General features: G+C 42.8%; 1 protein-coding gene and 1 pseudogene across 1 annotated transcript; one reads left to right on the forward strand and one right to left on the reverse strand.

Moving 5' to 3' along the window:
* Positions 1-1,969: 1,969 nt before the first annotated feature.
* On the reverse strand, positions 1,970-3,062 carry LOC139539300 (kelch-like protein 36 pseudogene; annotated as a pseudogene).
* A 3,384-nt stretch (positions 3,063-6,446) lies between these two features.
* Positions 6,447-11,657, forward strand: LOC139539821 (coactosin-like protein). Its single transcript, XM_071343144.1, has 4 exons — positions 6,447-6,850; positions 7,398-7,480; positions 9,820-9,977; positions 10,645-11,657. Exons 1-4 carry the CDS (start codon positions 6,774-6,776, stop codon positions 10,753-10,755), a joined length of 429 nt encoding a protein of 142 aa, XP_071199245.1. The 5' UTR covers positions 6,447-6,773; the 3' UTR covers positions 10,756-11,657.
* Positions 11,658-27,165: the final 15,508 nt, after the last annotated feature.

The following is a 27,165-nucleotide window of genomic DNA, read 5'->3' on the forward strand; positions in this document are numbered from 1 at the left end:
TTTTTTCTTATCATCATAACTCAAACAAAACGTTTAGTTTAAAACACGTATACTGAACAAAAATATAAACACATGTAAAGTGGCGGCAGGTAGCCTAGTGGTTAGATCAATGGACTTGTAACCGAATGGTTGCAAAATCGAATCCCCGAGCTGACAAGGTAAAAATCTGTTGTTCTGACCCTGAACAAGGCAGTTAACCCACTAGGCCGTCATTGAAAATAAGATTTTGTTCTTAACTGACTTGGCTAGTTAAATAAAGGTAAAATAACAAAAAAAAGTGTTGGTCTGAAGCTGATTAAACAGCATGATCATTACACAGGTGCACTTCTCCTTCCTCTTTACCAACGTCGTTTTTATAGAATTTGGCAGTACATCCAACTGGCCTCACAACTGCAGACCACGTGTAACTACACCAGCCCAGGACCTCCACATCCAGCTTCTTCACCTGCGGGGTCGTCTGAGGAGGGGGAAGGGGGGTGCTGAGGAGTATTTTTGCCTGTCATAAAGCCCTTTTGTGGGGAAAAACTAATTCTGATTAGCTGGGCATGGCTCCCCAGTGGGTGGACCTGGCTCCCAAGTGGGTGGGCTTATGCCCTCCCAGGCCCACCCATGGCTGTGCCCCTGCCAATCATTTGAAATCCATAGATTAGGACCTAATGAATTCATTTCAATTGACTGATTTCTTTCTATGAACTCTAACTCAGTAAAATCCTTGAAATTGTTACATGAGCATTTACATTTTTGTTCAGTATAGATTATGCTTCAATTGTAATACGAAGCACATCAAAGTAAAACTTTTCCACATAGTCCCCAATGTTAAGCATGTTGGAAGTCTTTACAAATGAGCTGAAACAGAACTAGTCCTTTTGTGAGCTTTTGTGCTTTTAGAGATGATGTGATATGGTATAGGTAGTTCTGTCATCCACTGTGTTCCATTGGCAGCTACACAGCTCTTTTCCTCTGCCTGTAATGTTTTTGGGAAGGTCTGGGTCCCGCACCCACTGGCATTTTCAGGGTCAAACCCCTGTGTGACCTGTGAGAGAACCATGCTCTCCCAGCTGTAGCCCCCCAGCATGTAGATTGTCTCGTTCAGCCCCCCTCCTCTCCCCTGTAACTATTCCCCAGGACGTTGCTGTAAATGAGAATGTGTTCTCAGTCAACTTACCTGGTAAAATAAGGGTCAAATATATATTTTGTTAAATATCTTACCCCCCCAGACCGCCTCACTGTTAGGCTGGAGGAGGGGGGCTATACAGATCCATTGTTCACTCTGGGGGTCAAAGGCCTCCACCACCAGGATGTCAAAGTACTCAATGCTCTCCTCGTGGTCATTGCTGCCCCCAATTATATAGATGAGGTGGTTAAGTGATGTCATGCAGTGCCACCCTCGTGCAGATGACATGGCCTGGCGCTCCACCCAGACGTCTCCTCCTCTGGGGTCATAGCTCAACACGACTCGCCGGTACGGCTCGATCTGGTAGACATGGCCGCCTGAGATGTAGACCAATCCTTTATGAGATGTGCCTGCATTGCCATAGGTGAATCTGCAGAGAGATGGAGTAGAGAGGGACAAGTGAGAGAAAGGGCTTTGATGTGAGCTGTGCCAGCCTGCCAGGCAAAGAGGCACAATAGTTATAGTATGTGTATTGGGAACCGTGACAACAGAGAGCTACCCCTTAGGCAGAGTGTTGTTCTCCTTACTCTGTTGTCTTGCTGCTTAACAGGGGCAAGTCAGAGACAGGAGTACAGGTGACGCTTTGGGAGACCATTGAGGAGTAGTGTGACTGTGAGTCAGGGTGAGTTGAATTCTCCCTTGGGCAGTCCTGCTACATATGTACAGCAGTTGTCTGTAGGGCTGTAAATCTCCACTGACAACAGAGCCCGTTATTATTACGCCCTCCAACAGCAATCAGACATTCCCTAATGGCTCCCAGGTAGAAATCCACACGTCACTGGTTCATTGGGGCACTCTAGAGAAGAGATTAAACATAATTGAAAATGTTAGGTTGGGTTGCAGTGTAAGAGCAGAGCTTTACATTGATCAACTGGTTGTCTCTGGGTTTTGAGCAGTACAGCAGGTTCCTGGCAGCATCACCTCCATTAACTTGTGATGAGTTGCATGATGAACTCCCCCAGTACAGTGACACGGTGGTGGCTCCTCTGGGCTGGGATCTGGGTCTCCACCATCCACCCACCAGAGTCTAAATCTAGCCAGCGAACATCTGCAGTCAGCTCCTCCCCCATGGTCTGACACCTCCCCACCCACAAGTAGGAACTGCTCCTCCCCTCCCCGCCGCCTGTCTGCAAAACGGGTTAGGCACGGGCCCTTGTGTGGTAGTTCAGAGCCTCCTTCATCAGCACCTCACAGCTGGCCTCCAGGGGCAGCAGAGCCCATACAGCAGGGAGGACGCGGATGTGGGAGAGGAGCTGGCGGGCGTGTGCAGGGCGGTCTGGCGTGTGGCTCAGCCACTGGAGAGAAGCCTGGAGCAGAGCCTGCTCACTCTCTTGCTGGACCTGCCTGCTGGCCAGGTAGGAGCTTGGGCAGCCAGACATCACTCAGGAAGCCTGGGGTGAAGGGGAGGGTGGCGAAGCGTTCCAGGATGAAGTGGTCGATGCAGGCATCTAGTCTCTCCAGGCTGTAGAGCAGAGCCAGCTCCTGCAGTTACAGGTAGTTCTCCTCACTCACCTCTTTCTCCAGGTACTGGCCGCAGAAGTCCACTGCCCTCCACACCTGCAGCAGGTGGTCCATCTCCAGTTCAATGTTTCCTCCATCCAGCAGCAGCTCCCCACTGTAGAGGAAGTCCACCACAGCCTAAAGGAAGCCCCCACCAACTCCACCTCTGCCTGTCGCTCCTCCCTCATTCCCAGGGTGAATATAGCCTGGAAGGAAGGGCTTGAGACGGCCAGTAGGGCGCAGTGGGCTGGGATACGCTGCTCATTTCTTGTACTTACTTTTTTCTCAACTTGTTTATTTTACTGTCTAGTTACGTCAAGCTAGTTTACAGAGTAGCTATAGCTAACTAGCCAAATGGCTTTGTAGCCATAGATTGTGCACCTTCCATTGTTTAGCTAAGTAGCTAGCTGGTTGATGTTTTCCTTTTGTAGCTAACCAGAGCAGATGAAAGCAACATTCATCTCCACAAATGCTGTTTACATTGATATCCATACTGAATGAAGCAGTTAAGGGACCTCATTGGCACCCTTAACTTTTTCACTTAATTTAAGGGGGAAATTCACCTTAAAATGTTTTGTGCAACTGACTTAAAGTTAAGGAAACTAAGGGAAAAGATAAGGGGGAAATTAACTTAAGATGTTTTATGCAACCTGGCCCCGTACTTTACTATTTATATGTTTAACAACTTTTACTTTTACTTCACTACATTCCTAAAGAAAATAATGTACTTTTTATTCCATACATTTTCCCTGACACTCGTTAAATTTTGAATGCTTAGCAGGACAGGAAAATCATCCAATTCACACACTTATCAAGTGAACAATCCTGATCATCCCTACTGCCTCGTTTCTGTCCGACTCACTAAACACAAATGTATCGTTTGTTAATTATGTCTGAGTGTTGGAGTGTGCTATTGGCGATCCGTAAATTTAAAAAGAAAATTGTGCTGTCTGGTTTGCCTAATATAAGCAATTTGAAATTATTTATAGTTTTACTTTTGATACTTATGTATGTTTCAAACCAAATACTTGTAGACTTAATTAAGTAGTATTTTGCTGGCTAACTTTCACTTTTACTTAAATCATTTTCAATTAAGGTATCTTTACTTTTACTCAAGTATGATGTTTGGGTACTTTTTCCACCACTGCATAACTTGGACTTGAGCTGAACTGAAAATTTGACAATGACATCATGCCACAATGTATCACCTCACTTTGACCTCTCAGGGGAGGACACTGGAAGATTATATTGGCTTCTTGTTACAGCTACATTGTAGCAGCTATTCAATAGCAACTTTGAGATCTATCAAGCAGTAGGCTACAGTCGGTAGACTAGCAACGATCTACACGAGACGCTATTATGTTCGACAGCGATATTGATCGTGTGAGAATAAAACCACAGATTTTGAATTTACCACAGCATTTTTTGTAATATTTTTTAAATCTATTTAACCTTTTTTTAACTAGGCAAGTCAGTTCAGAACAAATTCTTATTTACAATGACGGCCTACCAAAAGGCAAAAGGCCTCCTGCGGGGACGGGGGCTGGTATTAAAAATACAAATATAGGACAAAACACACATGACAACAAGAGAGACCACAACACTACGTAAAGAGAGACCTAAGACAACAACATAGCATGGCAGCAACACCACATGACAACAACATGGAAGCAACACAACATGGCAGCAGCACAACATGGTAGCAGCACAAAACATGGTACAAACATTATTGGGCACCGACAACAGCACAAAGGCAAGAAGGTAGAGACAACAATATATCACATGAAGCAGCCACAACTGTCAGTAAGAGTGTCCATGATTGAGTCTTTGAATGATAAAACTGTCCAGTTTGAGTGTTTTTTGCAGCTCGTTCCAGTCACTAGCTGCAGCAAACTGAAAAGAGGAACGACCCAGGAATGTGTGTGCTTTGGGGACCTTTAACAGAATGTGACTGGCAGAATGGGTGTTGTATGTGGAGGATGAGGGCTGCAATAGTTATTTTAGATAGAGAGGCCTAAGAGGGTTTTATAAATAAGCATCAACCAGTGGATCTTGAGATGGGTATACAGAGATGTCCAGTTTACAGAGGAGTATAGAGTGCAGTGATGTGTCCTATAAGGAGCATTAGTGGCAAATCTGATGGCCGAATGGTAAAGAACATCTAGCCGCTCGAGAGCACCCTTACCTGCCGATCTATAAATTATAAATCTATAAATCTCTGTAATCTAGCATGGGTAGAATGGTCATCGGAATCAGGGTTAGTTTGGCAGCTGGGGAGAAAGAGGAGCGATTACGATAGAGGAAACCAAGTCTAGATTTATCCTTAGCCTGCAGCTTTGATATGTGCTGAGAGAAGGGCAGTGTACCTAGCCATACACCCAAATACTTGTATGAGGTGGCTACCTCAAGCTCTAAACCCTCAGAGGTAGTAATTACACAGATGGGGAGAGGGGCATTCTTCTTACCAAACCACATGACCTTTGTTTTGTAGGTGTTGTGAACAAGGTTAAGGGCAGAGAAAGCTTGATGGAGACTAAAAAAGCTTTGTTGTAGAGCGTTTAACACAAAATCCAGGGAGGGGCCAGTTGAGTATAAGACTGTATCATCTGCATATAAATGGATGAGAGAGCTTCCTACTGTCTGAGCTATGTTGTTGATGGGGATCAAGGATCAAGCCTTGGAGTGCTCCCTTGGTGTCAGGCAGTGGCTGAGACAGCAGATGTTCTGACTTTATACACTGCACTCTTTGAGAGAAGTAGTTAGCAAACCAAGCCAAAGACCCCTCAGACACCAATACTCCTTAGCCGGCCCACAAGAATGGAATCGTCTACCGTATCAAAATCTTTGGCCAAGTCAATAAAAATAGCAGTACAACATTGCTTAGAATCAAGGGCAATGGTGACATAATTTAAGACGTTTAAGGTTGCAGTGGCACATCCATAACCTGAACGGAAACCAGATTGCATACCAGAGAGAATACTATACACATAAAGGAAGACAGTCAGTTGATTATTGACACGTTTTTCCAACACTTTTGATAAACAGGGCAAAAAGCATAATCAATTGTTACATCATGCTTGATCAAAAGCAGTTTGAAAATATTATAATAGTATTATTTTGTTGTTCAGCTGCAGTCATGATCTCATCCAGGAAGTAGCCGTGGACTGTATGTGAATCCAACCAATCATATGGCGAGTGCATGAGCCCACTTAGGATGCATGCAGAAATAGGCCTACCATGCACTGCTGAAAAGGTAAAGCTATTAGACACAGATCTAAAAGGTTAGTTTGAGCATTGCACTGCTAAAAGTATCTCCACGCAATCATATCCCTCAGTGTAGAAACTTTTAGTTTGCATGTTGATTTTATTCTAGATATTTTGGGCTCATCAATTCATGGGGTATGTGGTCATGCAGGTACAGCCATTGGAAAATGACTAACACACACACAATCTCTCTATTTATTTATCCTTCTCTCTCACTTGGTCCCCTCATATAGCTTGAAATAAATGACCTCAATCTCTGTGTTTTCTAGTTATACTTTCCATGGTTTATTATTTTCTATGAATGTTTAATTGTCTCTCAAGCTATAATCACACTGTGGTTATTGGTTGGGAAACTGTTTGCTGCGTGCTATTGTTCTCCAGCATCGATCACATTGACAGACCACAAGATGGCACGATAGCGCAGTAAAACGGCAACAATAGAAAAAGGGTGGATTTAATTTAACCGAATACCTCAGTTAACCATTGGGAGGTGAATACTGCGCCTGGGGACTTCGCCGCACTAGTACGGCAACCTGATTGACAAACATCACCAACGCCCATAAACTGGCTATAGGAAATGAATCAAGTCGTGGAAAGAGTCTCTTTCTCAGATAATTGAGAAAAGATACACCCTGCTCAGCGCGCTCCTCGTGTAATATCACAGACTCGACTGCTCAATAGGGGCTGGTGATTTCAGACTAGAGGTGTCTCTATTGTATAACTCTCGTTCTGCTCCTTTTTGATTTTTCTTTTCGCCTCGCTTTTTTCACTTCGACTAACGGTAGCATATCAGTTCTGCGTTCTCATTTCTACTGTCCATTTGCGTCCATCCAAAATGGCAACACGAATCGATAAAGAGGCTTGCAGGGAAGCTTATAACCTCGTCAGAGACGATAACACAGAGATAAACTGGTGAGTGTGGTGAATTTGTTGGGCATAGGCAGTTGTGGGAATCTGATATTTTACAGAGCATCCTAAAAATATATTTGAGTCTGGATTTATAAAATCAATAACAATGGATGAATAATCAAACTGCGCACTTCTCATTCATTCATCCAGTGTTTCATTTGATTCAAATTGTTTCTCTCCTCCCCATAAATTACCTCTCTTGGTCTAATAAATCAGGGTACCGGAGCATGACTAATTTATTTTGCCTATCCAAGAGATACAGTGGTAATGACACGTATATGTTGACACAAAACCTGACAAGTCTGCCCCTCATTTGACACACCGGTTTTTGAACGAATAGCCTACGCAGCCTGGTCTCGACTAGATAGATACATTGTAATCCCATCCGATAGATGTCGGATGATGGACGTGGACACGCATTAGTGGAGTAGACGGTCATAGATTATTACCGATTTTATTGACAGACAGGGTCTGAATACTCCATTTGAGATGACTGTAAGGTTAGTGCATTTTAATTAATTCATTTACTGTGCCTTTTATGTTCTTTTAGGGCCGCGTTTAAATATGAGGGTCATATGATTGTGCCGGCGGGCCAGGGGACTGATTATGAAGAATTCAAGAGTCAGTGCACAGGTAAGGCCGGATTTCATTCATTTTTGCGTTTATGCGGTTATTTCAAATTGGCCGCAATGGTCCTGCGTAATGGCAACAGCGCTGTAATAATCAATAGACCACACACATTTTTACGACTTGTTGCCATGTCAGTCAGTAGGGCTCATTGAGTTGTTGGAAACTTATATTATCTGAAATTGTGTTGCTTGTAAAGAAGTAAATAATGTCAGCGTTTGAAGGAACTTCCGATTTGTGACGCCCTGTAGCCTACCAGAGCAATACTCTTATAAAACTCTGTCTATTGGCCGTCAGTAGGCTACTTAATCCAGAAGTACTGCGACCCAGTGACCATTTAATAGCCTATCTGTCCCGTGACTTCATACTTTAGAAGTAGGCCTTTCTGGGTTGTTAAAAAGTGTGAAATATAAAGCCTTATAATATTAGTAACATTGAAAGTGCGTCCACTGTTTCTTGTGCGCAGCGCAGGGTCTTTATCCCACTATGTAGGACATAGTATAAATGTGCCCACCCCTAGTGAGCAAATCATGCTGTCACCACCCTATCAGCACCCTTTCCTGACACTCTCTCGCCACCCTAATTAGATATGGAGTGTTGGGCGTGGCGGGTAAATACTCCAGCGCTGGTGCGCTTGTATGGCCCTTGGCTGTAGGCTGCTCCGGTTTATTTACGTTTCAGGGCATGCATTCCAATGATATCATTCGGATTTATTACGATCTAGGCCTATTACTGATGTATTACCCTTTTTAAATAGGAGAACTGATGTATTGCTATACTAACTACCCAAATAGTACCTCTGGCTGTCCCATACTACCATCGTCTCTCCTCACGTTGAACCTTGTCTTTGCCCAGTGAATATTGTTGCTCTAATCCTACTGTATAAGAAGTTCCATACATTCTGATGAGTCTGCTTTAACAGAAATTGTGAAAGTCTCATCCTGTATTTGAGGGCCACAGACTGTTGCAGTCAAAAGTAGTGGATACTTATATGGGAAGGCTCAGTAATTGCATCTGTTGTTTAGATAGACATAGTGTGCTAAAATAAACATCTGTCTTTCTTATCAATTAAAGGGCTAAACTAAAGCGTTCTATTTGTCTTTTTGCTACATCATGATAGTTTCAGTAGTGCAGCAGTTTTCTGGCCACTTGTGTTAATAGCATTGTCAGCACAACTAGAATGGATGGCTTAGAGAGGGAAGAGATATTAGTATGACAAACCAGAAAGTTTACAACAGGGGAGGTAAGGCTTGATACTCAGGAGTTAGCAGAATTCGTGTTTTCTTTCAACAGTGGTATATGCTTATTCATTACTTGTCTGCCACAATGTGACAAATATAGAAATAAGCACAAAAAATTTGACATTTTTTAAGAATTTAGGTGCTAGAAACATCCAATTGTGGTTTGTTATACAGAGAAACAGCATAAACCTGTGTGTGGTCTGGTGGAGATCATGGCTAAGTCATGTGACATGTAGGGGACATGCAGGGTAGGTGTTGAAACTAACAATGGCCTTTGTAACCATGCTGATAACAGTTTGAACACTGATTATTGTTCATGCACAACAAAAGCCTTTAGATGTATGCTGCTTGTGAAGCTCTGCCAGGAAAATCTCTATCAGCAAGGTACAGGTAAACACAGATATCACACCGAGACGGTACCGATCAGTACAGAGGGAACCAATGGGGCATTATTAATGGTAAGGAAGGGCCAGGGCCCAGACCAGAGCAGAATCATGTTATAAATGTGTTATTACCTTTACTATAATCTATTTAGAGAAGTGATTTGGCACATATTTGGTATGTTGGACTATACAGAAAAAAACAGCTCTATTCCAAGACAATGCAGCTGGTGATGTAGGGCTAAGATGTGATGTGAATGTGTGTTTTAGTGTGTTTGTGTGAGAGAGACAGAGCGTGAAAGAGTGAACCCAGAATCACTGCCTCCCCAGTCTCCTCAGTATTGCTCACAACTCCAGACCCTTTTTATTTAGTCCGTTGACCTGAATACCTTCCCCTGTCTCTCGTACTCACAGATTTATCGCACTTTTGAATTTGGTGCATGGCCAAGGTAGTGTCACCATAACAAGCCAAAACTCCCCGTCTGTATTCATACTTCTTACAGCAGCATAGAAACACTCTCACAAAGCTCAACTCACAGTACACAGGAATCAGGCCTTGCCAACATGGACATGGAGACAAATCCATTTCTCTAACAACTATACTGTAATTACCTGTCATGAGGCAGCTGGGAATGGAAATGGTGTCATCAGCCTCTCTGCATGTTTCTGCTTGTCTGATTGTCAGTCTAATTTCTGACTCTCTGACTCTCTCTCTCTCTCTCAGATGATGTGCGTCTCTTTGGCTTTGTGCGGATCACGACGGGTGACGCCATGAGCAAGCGTGCCAAGTTCACCCTCATCACCTGGATAGGGGAAAACGTGAGCGGCCTGCAGCGTGCCAAGATCAGCACTGACAAGACATTGGTGAAAGATATTGTCCAGGTTAGGGACTCTGTTCTCACACATACTCACATGATTCCTTTACAAATATCAAATATTAATGTTCTGTTAAAATACAGTACATTAAATGGCAAATAAAGTGTAAAGATGTACCTTCGTTTGTCTATCTCTTTTCTTCTTCTTTTTTTCACCCCCTTTTTCTCCCCAATTTCGTGGTATCCAATTGTTAGTAATTACTATCTTGTCTCATCGCTACAACTCCCGTACGGGCTCGGGAGAGACGAAGGTCGAAAGCCATGCGTCCTCCGAAACACAACCCAACCAAGCCGCACTGCTTCTTAACACAGCGCGCCTCCAACCCGGAAGCCAGCCGCACCAATGTGTCGGAGGAAACACTGTGCACCTGGCTACCTTGGTTAGCGAGCACTGCGCCCGGCCCGCCACAGGAGTCGCTGGTGCGCGATGAGACAAGGATATCCCTACCGGCAAAACCCTCCCTAACCCGGACGACGCTAGGCCAATTGTGCGTCGCCCCACGGACCTCCCGGTCGCGGCCGGCTGCGACAGAGCCTGGGCGCGAACCCAGAATCTCTGGTGGCACAGCTAGCGCTGCGATGCAGTGCCCTAGACCACTGTGCCACCCAGGAGGCCTGTCTATCTCTTTTCAACACTTTTTCACTTAAATTCCTCCTCTGTTTGTCTCCCTCAGAACTTTGCCAAGGAGTTCATGATCAGTGATCCTCGTGAGCTGGAGGAGGACTACATTCGCACCGAGCTGAAGAAGGCGGGTGGGGCCAACTATGACGCCCAGGGAGAGTAGAGGAGAGTCCACCAGGGCGGGGCAGGGGGGGGGCTGCTACCTTTTGGGGGAGGGAGGGGTCTTCATGCCTGGATGAGAGAGAGAGGGGGATATATACACACACACACATGTACAAACACTCACATACAGATTAACACACAGCAACACACACACTCTCACAAAAAAGCATGTTGAGACACACTCAGACATATATATGGCTATAGTCCTATCCTCAGCCCTCTCACCTGTCAGGTCATGGATGATTATCTACTGTACTGTGCATCATCTCACTATCATCTCAGCTGCGGCGCAACGTTAAGAACTCTCTCAATCTGGGGGGATGTGTTTGTGTTACAACTGGAAAAGACACATTACTGTACTGTTTGTCAGAACAAGGGCAAGGGCCTCTATCTGATTTGACTTGTCATCATCGTGCTTTTACTGTATTCTTCTGTGGTTGTAGTCCAAACATGCATCCTTGGCAATAGAGGTCTTTCCTGCCCAGCTTTTCTCATCTCCCAATCCACCCCCAAGGTATACCCCACTGTGTTAACTGCCTTAATCTCCCATGGAGAGAGGGGCATCATGGGAGGTGTGTGTGTTTGTGGACACTACACTGTGATTGGCTATCCTCCACTCATGGGGGTGAGACTATGATTTGCCTATGGCCCACAAACCAATGGGACAGGGCTGTAGCACTTTCAGTCAGCCCAACCCAGGAGCAGTCATTTCTCTAGTGTAGCCTCTCTTTTTATTTGGATTAAACCCCAAAAAGGAATGTTTTTTTTTTAAGATTACTTTTATTTTCTATAACCTTTGATTTATTCTTGAGAGCAAAGTTATCTAGGAGATTTGAGGAGACTTTTAAAAACTGAACTTGGGCACATGATCAATCATTTCAGAATAAAAAAATGTTTTTTCAAGCTCGCTGGTCTCTTTGTTTGTGTCTAAAGCTCTCATTTACATGGACAGGAGGGCTCTTTGGGTGATGTGAGAATAAGGTAAATTCGTTTTGAGGTGGTGGTGAGACTCAGAGGGGCAGTGATGTAATGGAAGCTCTTGACATTGTGCCAACGTAGTCCAGAGTACACATAGTAACTGGGCTCGTTTGAGTGGTAAAGTGAAAGCAACCGACTAGACAAATTTGAGGAGTGAAGTCGGGGGAGGTGCATCTGCTACAGCTGAAAGTCAGACACTGATGTGGTTTTCCAAAAGCAAGGCTCAGTGCAACATGGCCGTGTTGCCATTGTTTATAAAAGTTGTTCTTTATAATGTCGAAATATACATATCTCCAACCCCCATATCACACACTGTAAATAATGTGTGTACATTGTACGATCAATTGGTGAGAGAGCCTTAAATATCACATTCATTTGTACATATCCACTATATACATGAATTGCGGCGAAGTTGGTTCCTGTTTCAGTCACGTCTTTGGTCACGTTTGCGTGCGTCAAACAAAAACACCCTAATGATCGGTGGACAATAGAGCCTCCCACAATGCAGGCGATGCTGCAGGATGAAGTTGGTGAAGAGCAAGTGTAGAAACTTGCAGTCAAAACTTCATGACCTTTGATGACATGATTTTTGTTAAGTTCATGCAAACAACATGTAGGCGCAAGTCGGACAATTCTGATCCCCATAATGCAACACACTTTGAAAGGCGGTCAGCAACTTGACAAAAGTGATCCGCTCGAACGCGCCCAATGTCTCTGGGGGCTTATGGGAGTAGCATGCGTTGTCACGGTCACCACTTCTGTAAGTTTCAGCCAATCACAGCCTCAGGGTGAGCTGTTTTGTTCTAAAGCTTGTCAATAAGAACCCCTCCCTACTCCCACTCTCTCAATCCCTCTGTTGACTAACCCCTCTTCTCTCTCTCCAACCACTTTCTTTTTGCCACTAGGCTCTCTCACCACCCCCATCCCTTCCGCCTTTCCCCCTCTCTGCCGGTAATTTTGTTCAACAGATGTGAACTCAACTGCCTAATTACTTAATCTAGTAATCTATAAACCTCTAGCAGTCTGCTTTTATGACTTGTAGTTTAGCTTGTAGTGGGTAAGAGAACGATAGAGGGGAGTAAGACATAGGCTTAACCCTATGTGTAATTTGAATGCTAATGTTTGTTTGTGTAGTTTGAGCGTTGAATGTTGTTTATCTCAGGTCAATTTGGCTGCGTTTACACGGGCAGCCCAGTTCTGATCTTTTTTCCACTAATTGGTCTTTTGACCAATCACATCAGATCTTTACACATAAAATCTTTTTCAGAGCTGATATCAGAATTGTTCTGCCTGTGTAAACGCAGCCTTAATAGCCTCCAGCAAAACTGGTTCAGGTCCAGACATGGGGCCTGAGTAATAAAGGAGGAGGGAGAGCAGGGGACTGAGAGACTAATAGATTACAGAGTTCTGGAAGAAGCTGTAGTCAGGTTAAGATAACGATTCAAATCAAATTGTATTAGTCACATGTGCCGAATACAACAGGTGTATACCTCACAGTGAAATGCTTACTTACGAGCCCCTAACCAACAACGCAGTTTAAAAAAAATACGAGTAAGAATAAGAAATAAAAGTAACAAGTAATTTTAGAGCAGCAGTAAAGTAACAATAGCGAGACTATACACAGGGGGGTACCGGTACAGAGTCCATGTGGCAGGGCTCCGGTTAGTTGAGGTAATATGTACATCTAGTTAAAGTTATTAAAGTGACTATGCATAGATGATAACAACAAAGAGTAACAGCGGTGTAAAAGAGGGGGGGGGGGGGCAATGCAAAAAGTCTGGGTAGCCATTTGATTAGACGTTCAGGAGTCTTTTGGCTTAGGGGTAGAAGCTGTTTAGAAGCCTCTTGGACCTAGACTTGGCGCTCAGGTACCGCTTGCCGTGCGGTAGCAGAGAGAACAGTCTATGACAAGGGTGGCTGGAATATTTGACAATTTTTAGGGCCTTCCTCTGACACTGCCTTGTGTAGAGGTCCTGGATGGCAGGAAACTAGGCCCCTGTGATGTACTGGGCCATATGCACTACTCTCTGTAGTACCTTGCGGTCGGAGGTTGAGCAGTTGCCATACCGGTGTAGCTAAATCTTTTCAGTCTCCTGAGGGGGAATCGGTTTTGTCGTGCCCTCTTCACGACTGTCTTGTTGTGCTTGGACCATGTTAGTTTGTTGGTGATGTGGACACCAAGGAAATTGAAGCTCTCAACCTGCTCCACTACAGCCCGGTCAATGAGAATGGGGGTGTTCTCGGCCCTCTTTTTCCTGTAGTCCACAATAATCTCCTTTGTCTTGATCACGTTGAGAGAGAGGTTGTTGTTCTGGCACCACACGGTCAGGTCTCTGACCTCCTCCCTATAGGCTGTCTCATCGTTGTCGGTGATCAGGCCTACCACTGTTGTGATATCGGCAAACTTAATGATGGTGTTGGAGTCGTGCCTGGCCGTGCAGTCATGAGTGAACAGGTAGTACAGGAGGGGACTGAGCACGCACCCCTGAGGGGCCCCCATGTTGAGGATCAGCGCTGCGCATGTGTTGTTACCTACCCTTACCACCTGGGGGCGGCCCATCAGGAAGTCCAGGATCCAGTTGCAGAGGGAGGTGTTTAGTCCCAGGGTCCTTATCTTATTGATGAGCTTTGAGGGCACTATGGTGTTGAACGCTGAGCTGTAGTCAATGAATAGCATTCTCACATAGGTGTTCCTTTTGTCCAGGTGGGAAAGGGCAGTGTGGAGTGCAATAGAGATTGCATCATCTATGGATTTGTTAGGGCAGTATGCACATTGGAGTGGGTCTAGGGTTTCTGGGATAATGGTGTTGATGTGAGCCATGACCAGCCTTTCAAAGCACATCCTGGTGACAGACGTGAGTGCTACGGTTCGGTAGTCATTTAGGCAGGTTACCTTAGTGTTTTTGGGCACAGGGACTAAGGTGGTCTGCTTAAAACATGTTGGTATTACAGACTCGGACAGGGAGAGGTTGAAAATGTCAGTGAAGACACTTGCCAGTTGGTCAGCGCATGCTCGGAGTACACGTCCTGGTAATCCATCTGGCCCTGCGGACTTGTGAATGTTGACCTGTTTAAAGGTCTTACTCACATTGGCTGCGGAGAGCATGATCACACAGTCTTCCGTAACAGCTGGTGCTCTCATGCATGTTTCAGTATTATTTGCCTGGACGCGAGCATAGAAGTAGTGTAGCTCGTCTAGTAGGCTCGTGTCACTGGGCAGCCCGCGGCTGTACTTCCCTTTGTAGTCTGTAATAGTTTGCAAGCCCTGCCACATCCGACGAGCGTCAGAGCCGGTGTAGTACGATTCGATCTAAGTCCTGTATTGACGTTTTGCCTGTTTGATGGTTCATCGGAGGGCATAGTGGGATTTCTTATAAGCTTCCGGGTTTGAGTCCTGCTCCTTGAAAGCGGCAGCTCTAGCCATTAGCTCCGTGCGGATGTTGCCTGTAATCCATGGCTTCTGGTTGGGGTATGTACGTACGGTCACTGTGGGGACGACGTCATCGATGCACTTATTGATGAAGCCAATGACTGATGTGGTGTACTACTCAATGCCATCGGAGGAATCCCGGAACATATTCCAGTCTGTGCTAGCAAAACAGTCTTATAGCTTAGCATCTGCTTCATCTGACCACTTTTTTATTGATCGAGTCACTGGTGCTTCCTGCTATAATTTTTGTTTGTAAGCAGGAATCAGGAGGATAGAATTATCGTCATATTTGCCAAATGGAGGGCGAGGGAGAGCTTTGTATACGTCTCTGTGTGTGGAGTAAAGGTGGTCCAGAGTTTTTCCCCCCTGGTTGCACATTTAACATGCTGATAGAAATTCGGAAAGATGGATTTAAGTTTCCCTGCATTAATGTTCCCGGCTACTAGGAACGCCGCCTCTGGGTGAGCGTTTTCCTGTTTGCTTATGGCGGAATACAGCCCATTCAGTGCGGTCTTAGTGCCAGCATCAGTCTGTTGTGGTATGTAGACAGCTACGAAAAATACAGATGAAAACTCTAGGTAGATAGTGTGGTCTACAGCTTATCATGAGATACTCTACCTCAGGCGAGCAAAACCTTGAGACTTCCTTAGATATCGTGCACCAGCTGTTATTTACAAAAATACATAGTCCGCCGCCCCTTGACTTACCAGATGCGCTGTTCTGTCCTGCTGATACAGCATATAACCAGCCAGCTGTATGATGATAATGTTGTCATTCAGCCGCGACTCCATGAAGCTTAAGATATTACAGTTTTGAATGTCCCGTTGATAGTTTAATCTTCATCGATTTTATTTTCCAAAGATTGTACGTTTTTTAGCAGAATGGAAGGATGGAAGGGTTTATTCGATTGCCTACAAATTCTCAGATGGCAGCCCGCCCTCTGGCCACTTTTTCTCCGCCTTCTCTTCACGCAAATGACGGGGGTCTGGGCCTGTTCCTGGGGAAGCAGTATATCATTCACGTCGGGCTTGTCGGACTCGTTAAAGGAAAAAAAGGATTCCGTCAGTCCGTGGTTAGTAATCGTAGTTCTGATGCCCAGAAGTTATTTTCGGTCATAAGAGACGGTAGAAGCAACATTATGTACAAAATTAGTTACATAATAAGTTACAAACAATGCAAAAAAACAAACAAAAAAACAATTGGTTAGGAATACGTAAAACGTCAGCCTTGTTCTCCGGCGCCATCTTGTCAGGTTTCAGTATTGTCACAGTAAGGCCTACAGACTCCAATAATTGAGGATGCAGGGTGAGATTACATTTTAAACTGTTATTTATTGCATTTGCTTTTAAGTAGATGTGTGTGTACGGCGTGTGTGTATGTTCATGTGTGTGCCGTGTGTGCTCACGTGTGTGTGTTCTGTTAGGGAGATCTAGTGTGGGATGTACTGTATGTGTGTGTGTGTGTGACTTAGCCCAGTTGGAGCTGAGTGGAGGATGGGTAAAATGGTGTTGTGTGGTGTCTTAGGGGACCATATTAATTAGATTAATGACTTTATGGGGTTAATTTGCATCCTTGTCACATTGCTAGACAGACTCCTTTCTGACTCTTTCAGGTAATTTACCCTGAGACGATCATGCTCACAGGCAAACAGGCAAACAGACTTACCTGCTAGCCTGTTTACGGTATCATATGTACGGTGTGCATGTTCTGACAGCTCCACAGCTAGGCCAAAGGTAAAGCCAGCTTTTCTCCCCTGTGCTGTGGCAGCATGCATGTAAGCTAGAGAGAGAGAGAAAGAGCGGGAGAGAGGGCGGGAGTAAGTACATCAGTGGCGGCTGGTGGGAGGAGCTATATGTGTTTGATACTCTTCCATTTATTCCATTCCAGCCATTACAATGAGCCCATCCTCCTATAGTCCCTCCCACCAGCCTCCTCTGTGTATTAGAGTGAGGGAGAGTTGCTTAATAAGTGAGTATGCGAGTTCTAGAAGTATTGTTCACTCTGGGATTCACAAGGAAGTTCCTGCCAGCGATACTCAGCTCCTTCCTGCATTCCAGAAGCCTCCCATATCCAGCATATTTCATATCCCACACATCACTGCATAGTCATGTGCTTGTTTGTGTGTCTGTGTCTACGTCAGTGAGTGTGTTTGAATGCCTGTGTGATCCATCTTATCCCAGCAATGTTCTTCCACTCTGAGAGGGAGGCTTTTTCTGTTGTTCTTTTGTTGTCTTTGTCAAAATATATAATTCAAACCAGATATCAGGTTTGACAAAACAAAAACAAAAAAATGTAAAGAGTATGGTGTCTGTTTTAACATCTTGCCATTATCACTGAAATGTCATTGAACTGCATTATTCACTGCAGCAGTTGACATTATCAATGTCCCTCCCTGGATTCAAAGATAAAGGACTCCCCCAGTCACTTATCCAAATATCACAACATGAGCTAACAAAGTGACTAGCACGGCTGGATTGTGTATTTACGGGATATTTAACCAACCCCTGCTGTGCAGATGATCTCATCACTCTCTTATATCTCGTCTCCTCAGGCGCAAGAGGGGGAAGGGGAGTAAGGGGGAGTGGTGGGCTGGGAGTACGGAATACGGTTCATGTGGACTGATGTGGTTATTCTGGTTGGGGAGGGGGGGTGAGTTTAGGGAGGAGAAAAATTGGGGCAAGCAAGGGGGGTATGGGGGGCCCTTTCAGCCTGTGTGAATGGGAGAGGGAATGTGAGTGTGAATGGGTCAACTCTCAATGCCCCTGTGTGCCACTCCAGCATTGGCACAGTGCGGCCATTGTCAGGGCCTAATAAGCTGAGCTGCACTCCATCCACTCCATCCAAATTGATGCCTCTATCTGTCTCCTCAGTGCTGTGATTGCACTGGCTGTTCAGGTCACTGTTCTGTCCCGCAGACCAAACATTCCTCTCTCTCTGTCATCCCTGTCATATACACACTCAAATGACTTAATTTGGGAAATGATGGAAATGCTATTTTCCACTAGTACAAAATATAATAGTCAATCAGATGATCTGTCATCGTGGCCAAGGAAGTGAGGAATATGATTGTGTAGTTTCATTTACTTCGAAAAATGTAGGATAGTTTCTCAACTGTTGTCTGGTTACAGAATTGCAGAAGTGCTGTTCCAAAGAGCTCAAACAAAGACAGAAACAGAAGAGGAAGTGATGAAGGTGAAGTACAGTTTGACGATCTAATTCAGAAGAGGCTATTCTTCCCAGAAACCCCTCTGAATGTTACATGTCAATGTCACATGTCTACTTTGGAGCAACTCTAGTCTCCTAGATATACATCACAGACTTGAGGCAACAAATGTTCTCTCTTTCTTTCTTTTCTTCTCCCTCTCATACTCACTCAACAATATGTCCAGCATCTCTTTCTTGCTGGATTCGCTATTTAATTAAACTATAACTCTGCATGGATCAATGACCCCAGCAAAATAGTTATTCATTTCTTGATCCTGCTCAAGTTGCACACAGACTAATAAGATGTGAAACCGTCAGTAGACAGAGTTTATAAAGAAAGGTCATCTCCCTACAGCATGACTGGCTTTTTCATAGGCAACACTTCAATTATTGACCATTGGAAAAATGCCATTATACCTTTCTATAGCTAGCTACCGATACAGTACATTGCACCGGCAGATGCTGCATTAGATAGAACATTTAAAACGTCATGTACATTTTAATTTTTTTCCTGCACTGAGGAGTGTGGCATTTACAAGTCTGATGAATTGGTCAGTAATGTTCAAGGTCAACCACATGAAAGACATGATGACATTTGAAAACATTCAAGAGTCTAATGAACCTCTCAAGCATAAAGCAGAATGAGGAAGTGGTCTGTGCCAGCAGAGCAGAATAAGCATGCTATTTAGCGCTAGAGTTCCAAACGGTGCACATTACAACTGGACTTGTGTGTATTACAAAGGTATACTAACAAAATATTTGTTTTCATTCCTGCTTAATATTGTCTCAATACTGTCAACAACCTGAAGAACAATCTGAGTGTCTAAGCAGGTCATACACTGAACTTGTTCTATAATATAAGAAATATCCAAGGCTTCAAAATAAGTTACCTGTAGGCCTTACGCATTGCATATGTACATATGTTCTTCAGCTTGATTGTGTGTTTGATAGTGATCTTATGCAGTATGTTCCCAAATGGTGATTTAGTCCAGAGGATAATTACCAAATATACTGAGATCTTTCCACTTTATGATACAAGTATCAAACTTGGTAACATTAATACTAGATAACTTAAATAACATTTTAAACATGGGAGGTAGTCTGGAAAGCATGTCAGTCAACCAGGGAGGCCATTATTATTATTATTTTTTAATTTAGCCTTTATTTAACTAGGCAAGTTAGTTAAGAACAAATTCTTATTTACAATGACGGCCTACACCGGCCAAACCCGGACAACGCTGGGCCAATTGTTCGCAGCCCTATGGGACTCCCAATCACGGCCGGTTGTGATACAGCCTGGATTCGAACCAGGGTGTCTGTAGTGACGCCTCGGGAGTAAACATAATACAATTCCTGTAAGAAGAAAAATCATTCCAAACAATATCAAAATGACTTTGTAATGTTATATACCCACTAAATAAATCCCACAGGTAACATAGACAATAGTTATGATCATAAAATACTCTTAAGACCTTTATGGGGGTCAAATTGAGGTCATTTTGACCATAGTCCAGCGGCTATGGGGAAACATTTTTAGACTTTGTGATAGAGCCACCAAATTTCACACACAGTTGGGGTATGTCTAAAGAAGTATTTTTTTTGCTATAGTGCCATCACAGATTTTGTCCATTACCCCCCTGGCTGCCAATCAACGTTTGCACCGTAGTCTGTTGAATAATATCATTTTATATGCATAAAACGCATCATCCAAATGCCACGCCTGCCTATTCAGACATTGCATGAATAAATGTTTGTATTTTTAATACCCTCATACACCAAATTAGGCCTATCTCATTTCAAAATAGGCCATCATTGTCAATTGTGAATAATAATTATTCTTATTTTACGGGTAAAATGTCCAATCTGCATCTGAATGCCAATCATAACCATTTTATCTCACTCAGTTTCATGAGAATATGTATTTAGATCTTCTTGAGTTATGTGAGTAAATACTCTTTGAGCGGATTTCAGAGGAGATGATATTAACAAGCTGCAGACTAGCCTACCTGTATTGCTTCCATCAGAGAATATTTATCCTATGGCACGCGCTGTTTAGTTTTGGCCATATCATGAGAAAAAAACGTGACCTTTCAGTACAATCATTCTTAAATCTCATGGGGTGGGGTTTTTGTTTTTACAGTAACGTTAGATTACTCTATTATATTCAGGCTGTTATGCAGAATACTAATTAATCATTCATTAAGTGATCTTACAGGACATTGATTCATTGTTCCGGTGCGCTCCGGCAGCACCACACCTGTGAATATACTCAGTTTTCCAAAATGACCACCAACAAGCTCCATAGGGCCATATTGGACCGGAATTACATGGCCATATCTCCATGAATAATTGGTACATACAGCCCAGTGATGGCTTAAAATGTTTGAGGGGGTCACAAGAACACAATAAAATGTCCCAAATATGCCATATACACTGAATGTACAATTGACCACTAGGAACACCTGCTTTTTCCATGACATTGACTGACCAGGTGAATAAAGGTGCAGCTATGATCCCTTATTGATGTCACTTGTTAAATCCGATTCAAACAGTGTAGATGAAGAGATGGGTTAAATAAGGATTTTTAAGCCTTCAGACAACTGAGACCTGGATTGTGTATGTGTGCCATTCAGAGGGTGAATGGGCAAGACAAAATATTTAAGTGCCTTTGAATGGGGTATGGTAGTAGATGCCAGGTGCACCAGTTTGAGTCTGTCAAAAACTGCAATGCTGCTGGGTTTTTCACACTCATGAGTTTCCCGTGTGTATCAAGAATGGTCCACCACCTAAAGGACATCCAGCCAACTTGACACAACTGTGGGAAGCTTTGGAGTCAACATGTGCCAGCATCCCTGTGGAACATTTCAACACCTTGTAGAGTCCATTCCCCAACAAATTAAGCCTGTTCTGAGGGCAAAAGGGGGTGCAACTCAATATTAGGAAGGTGTTCCTAATGTTTTGTACACTCAGTGTATATGTAGACTTTAAATATTTTAAATATATTAAAAAAACATACTTTCGTTCTCATTTTCTGTATTTTACATTAAAACACTTAAAATGGTAAAATGGGTGTTCCTTAAAGTTGACTAATTACAATGATATAAAATATGAGAGTCTGTATTTTTTCAATTTCAAGAAATGTGACAAGAAACCTTCCAAGTATTTACTTTCCTGTACTTAGAATGTTGAAAATGAAACCATGGACATGAAGCCATTCCAATTGAACTCTACCTTGATGTATGGGACACGATACTGCCATTACTTATTATGCAAGCACTGTTTTGGTACATGTTATATACCATTCTAATCCACAGATATCACACACTACTTTGAAATTATTAGGAGCATGCTGAAATGTGATCCTCTTAATCAAAGGATCAAAATATCAACAAAAATCTGTGATTTGGACAGCATTTTGGGCAATTTATTTTCCGTATTTTCAAAAACATCTTAAAAAAACATATATGATCCATTTGATTGTATTTTTACACGCTACCTTGAACATTTTAAGCCATCATTAGGCTTAATATGCCACTTACTTAGGAAGTTATGGCCAATTCAAATGACAGAAAAGTAATTTTAGGGGACATTTCCACCACATTTCTGCATAAAGTGTAGTTAAAGGACACATACATAAGGCATACTTGGGTAATTTTATTGTGCTCATCATAATGAGTTATCTGTCTCTCTGATGGACATAATGCATTCATATGGGATTTTACCTAAAGTGACATGTACAGGGCAGGTTTCACATTTCTTCAAATTGACATAAAACAGAATATCATATTATATATCATTACAATCAGTAGACTTCAGGGAACACCAATATAATGTTTTAGAGTGTTTACATGTTGGAACTTCCAAAAAACATATTGGAACTTGCCATGAAAACATTTACAAAAAACAGTCAGTTGTCACACGTTTTCACCACTTTTCTACTAAAGTCTCAATACGTATATATGGCATCTGTGGGCCATTTCAATGTGTTTTCCATACCCCCTCAAACATTTTAAGCCATCATTGGGTTGTATGTACCAATTATTTATGAAGATATGGCCAGGTGAATCTAGTACAATATGGCCCCATGCAGCTGGTTGGCGACTGTACAAAAGCCCTCAGAGTGGATCAGCATTCTACTGAGATGAACTTGATTAAACAAGTTGATTTCACCTGTTGACTCTCTATTAATGCCACACACTTGTCACTAATTATCAGGACTTCCCTGATAGGCTCCTTCACACCTTAATAAAAAAAAAAAGCTGTGTCCAAGTTAAGAGTAAGTTTGTTCGCTTGCTCTCTGACCGGAGCGGAGTACCCCTTGGTGACATCTATCCAACGAGTTACCTTTCTTGGCCTATTTTTCAGCGCCAGGGGGGTAGTGGACAAATTCTGCAATTGTGCTATAGCCAAAAATATGTATTTAGACATGCCCTAGCTTTATGTGAAATTTGGTGGCTCTATCACAAAGTCCCCCCAAAAGATCCCGTAGCTGCTGGACTATGGTCAAAATTACTTCAATATGACCCCCATGAAGGTCATAAGAGTACTTTATGATCAGAATTGTCTATATTATATTTGGTGTTTATTTAGTAGGTAGAGAACATTACAAAGTCATTTTGATATTGTTTGGAATGATTTGACCCTATTTTCTTCGAGCAAGAAATCCGTATGGCAACCATTTTATTGAAATGGTCACCCTGCTTGACTGACCGGCTTTCCAGACTGCCTCAAATCTTTAAAATGTTCCTTAAGGTATCTAGTATTAGTGTACCAAGTTTGATACTTGTATCATCAAATGGAACAATTATTTCACCTATCCGCTGGACTTATTAGACTGTCCCACATTCTATCAACTCCAAACAAGAGTTTTCAGTGGATTTTAACCCCAACAAAAATAGTGAATGATACTATTATTATAATGTACTGTATGTTCTTGTTTTTGCGCATGAGTGTTTGCGGGTGATTAATTTCCTGTGCACTCAGTCAACAGTGAGTATTTTACCATATAGGGCTGTGAGTAGAAAGAGTCAGGCAGGGGAAGAGGAAAGAATAACTGTCGAGAGGGGAGAGAAAAACCTCAAGTCTCAACTTGCAGCTAGACGAAGCAGCAGAGAGGAACAAAGTAGAGACTGCCAGAGATACCTATCATGCCAAGAAACTTTTATTGGAACATCTACATGTGCACTCAGTGTCAGAACTTTTGTTTCTTTCTGGGTTTGTCTGTACCTGCATTGACTTTCCAGGAGACAGATGGAGAGATGATTTCACAGTGAAACTTTGGCCTTGTTTATCATGAGAATCTGAATTTACTCGCATCCAAGCACATCAAGAGCTTGCTTTAACATGGATAGCATGACACATTCACTACCTGATCATGCCCCTGGTATGGCATACCCTGCACAACTGAATCAATGTACAACAACAATGCTCGGTTTCAGATGCTCCAAAAGAGACCCATTGTGTAAAGGAAGTTCCCTTCAGATTTATAGCATTTGGTTATGACTGAACTTCAGCTTAACTTTCACTTTCATGGTAATGTTGGCTTTTCACATGCTTCTAAATGTGTACACATCTGTCATACTATTTGTCAGTTGCTGTTTCCATTATATTTCAATACAGTAGGTTATAGTCAGCCTTTTAATATACTGAAATTACAGAATGTCTAGAACAGTCAGCCTTCTCTCTTGAACACCACACACCATCAACCTCTTGAAAAGGATCACTACTACTTCTATGTCAGTGGAGGCTGGTGGGAGGAGCTATAGGAGGAAAGGCTCATTGTAATGGCTGGAATGGAATTAAAGGAACGGAGTCAAACATGTGGTTTCCATCTGTTTCATGTGTTTGATACTGTTCTATTGATTGCATTCCAGCCGTTACAATGAGCCCGTCCTCCTATAGGTCCTCCCACCAGCCTCCTCTGCTCTATGTCCTTTAGTGTCTGTCCTACTTTATGTGACGGCTCACCAAAATGGAAGCCCTTTGTGTGTTTCTCATTCTATAACAATAGGGAAAGGTGATGAGGCCTTTGCGAGATATCATATTGCGTCCAGTGTAGGCAACCATTACCCTTTCAACACACCCATCAAATGTACACACATTAAAATGAGCGGACTAAACACACATAGCATTCATACCGGTAACTGAGAAATCAAGTTATATCATCTTTAATATACATAACTGGTCCCTGATATACAGTTGAAGTTGGAAGATTACATACACTTAGGTTGGAGTCATTAAAACTCGTTTTTCAACCACTCCACAAATTTCTTGATAACAAAAAATAGTTTTGGGAAGTCGGTTAGGACATCTACTTTGTGCATAACACAAGTCATTTTTCCAACAATTGTTTACAGACAGATTATTTCACTTATAATTCACTGTATCCCAATTGCAGTGGGTCAGAAGTTTACATACACTAAAGTTGACTGTGCCGTGTGGCTCAGTTGGTAGAGCATGGCGCTTGCAACGCCAGGGTTGTGGGTTCATTCCCCACGGGGGGACCAGGATGAATATGTATGAACTTTCCAATTTGTAAGTCGCTCCGGATAAGAGCGTCTGCTAAATGACTTAAATGTAAATGTAACCAGCTTGGAAAATTCCTGAAAATGATGTCATGGCTTTAGAAGCTTCTGATAGGCTAATTGACGTCAATTTGAGGTGTACCTGTTGATGTATTTCAAGGTCTACCTTCAAACTCAGTGCCTCTTTGCTTGACATCATGGGAAAATCAAAAGAACACCATCCCAACCGTGAAGCACGGGGGTGGCAGCAACATGTTGTGGGGGTGCTTTGCTGCAGGAGGGACTGGTGCACTTCACAAAATAGATGGCATCATGAAGATGGAAAATGATGTGGATATATTGAAGCAACATCTCAAGACATCAGTCAGGAAGTTAAAGCTTGGTCGCAAATGGGTCTTCCAAATGGACAATGACCCCAAGCATACTTCCAAAGTTGTGGCAAAATGGCATAAGGACAACAAAGTCAAGGTATTGGAGTGGCCATCACAAAGCCCTGACCTCAAACCCATAGAAAATTTGTGGGCAGAACTGAAAAGGCGTGTGCGAGCAAGGAGGCCTACAAACCTGACTACGTTACACCAGCTCTGTCAGGAGGAATGGGTCAAAATTCACCCAACTTCTGGTGGGAAGCTTGTAGAAGGCTACCCGAAACGTTTGACCCTAGTTAAACAATTTAAAGGCAATGCTACCAAATACTAATTGAGTGTAGGTAGACTTCCGACCCACTGGGAATGTGATGAAAGAAATAAAAGCTGAAATAATTCTCTCTACTTTATTCTGACATTTCACATTCTTAAAATAAAGTGGTGATCCTAACTGACTTAAGACAGGGAATTTTTACAATAATTAAATGTCAGGAATTGTGAAAAACGGAGTTAAAATGTATTTGGCTAAGGTGTATGTAAACTTCCGACTTCAACTGTAACTGAATATAAAATAAAATCCTGTAATGTTCTTGGTTTTTGACTGAGGAATAAGCTTCAGTCGACCGAATCAGTCAATCGTTGCGTCCCCTGCTCAGACGTTGCATGCATCAACCAATGGTTGCGTGCCACGTCATCGACTGTGTCATCGGCAGCGTGGCATTAGTGGAAACCAATGGTGCTTTCAAGACAACTGGAAACTTTGAAAAAACGAGGTCAAATCATAACGTCAGTCGTAGCTCTAGAAAGATGCCTGAGTTTTCGACTTGGAATTCTGAGTTGGATGACCGTTAAAAACGATTTTTTTCCCCCCACACAGAGATCGTTTTTTTCCCGAGTTCCCAGTTGTCTTGAATACACTGAAGTTGGAGATTTCCAAACTCTGAATTCCTAGTTGTTTTGAATGCGGCACAAGACTGTTCTCAGGGCAGGCCTGGTTGTAGATATGTTTCAGTCTTGTTGGGGCCAATTTTTGCATTTTAGCTAACCCTAACCCTTTTCTTAACCTTAACCTCATTCTCCTAACCTGTGACGTTAATTCTCTTAACCTGTACGAAAAGTCACTTCTGCTAGTCAAAACCGGTATATCTGCCATGAGAACAGTATGATGAGATACAGCGTGTCATCGACTGACAGATTGCTATAACATATTATGTGGTTAGCTGATAGTGATACTTAAAGATGCACTATGCAGAAATCGATCAACCATTTCCCGTTTGCTAAAATTCTAATAGCTCGCCTAATTTCAGTGTATGTGACAAAACAATCAAGTATAGTGTAGAGAATCATTGTACCATCTAAGCCTCTGTGAAATATATATTCCATTACCCAAAATATTGTATTTTCAGCTGTTTCAAGATGGTGTACAAAACCGAAAGTAAAAGACACAAAAATGAAATTGAAGAACGGGAAGCAAAGAAATAGTACATATAGAACATATCTACCGCTTTTAGAGATTTTTTCAACGAGAATGACAGATTTAAAACTAACATTTCTATATGAATTTGGTCGGGACGCCCAAAAAGCTACATATTGCAGTTTAAAATACCTATCCAGGCGTTGTATGATCTGGCATGCGTCAACAACGCCTGGACAGAAGATCGCGCCCATTGTACTGCATCCGACTTGATAACACCCAGCCCACTCACACGGTAAATCTCATGCCCTTAAAAGGCGTTTTTCATAGTCTACTACTGTCTCAATATGAGCTGATGCTAAGCACACTGGTTCTGTTTTTATGTGTTCCTTTGCACACTCTTCTGGCGAATAAGGGAATAGCAGTGACCGTTCAATGGAAACAAGCTGCTCTTCAGAGAATATTCTGTTAATCTGAAAGTTTTATGTCCAATTAT

Source organism: Salvelinus alpinus, chromosome 15 (genome assembly GCF_045679555.1).
Source record: "Salvelinus alpinus chromosome 15, SLU_Salpinus.1, whole genome shotgun sequence".
NCBI classification, from domain to species: domain Eukaryota; kingdom Metazoa; phylum Chordata; class Actinopteri; order Salmoniformes; family Salmonidae; genus Salvelinus; species Salvelinus alpinus.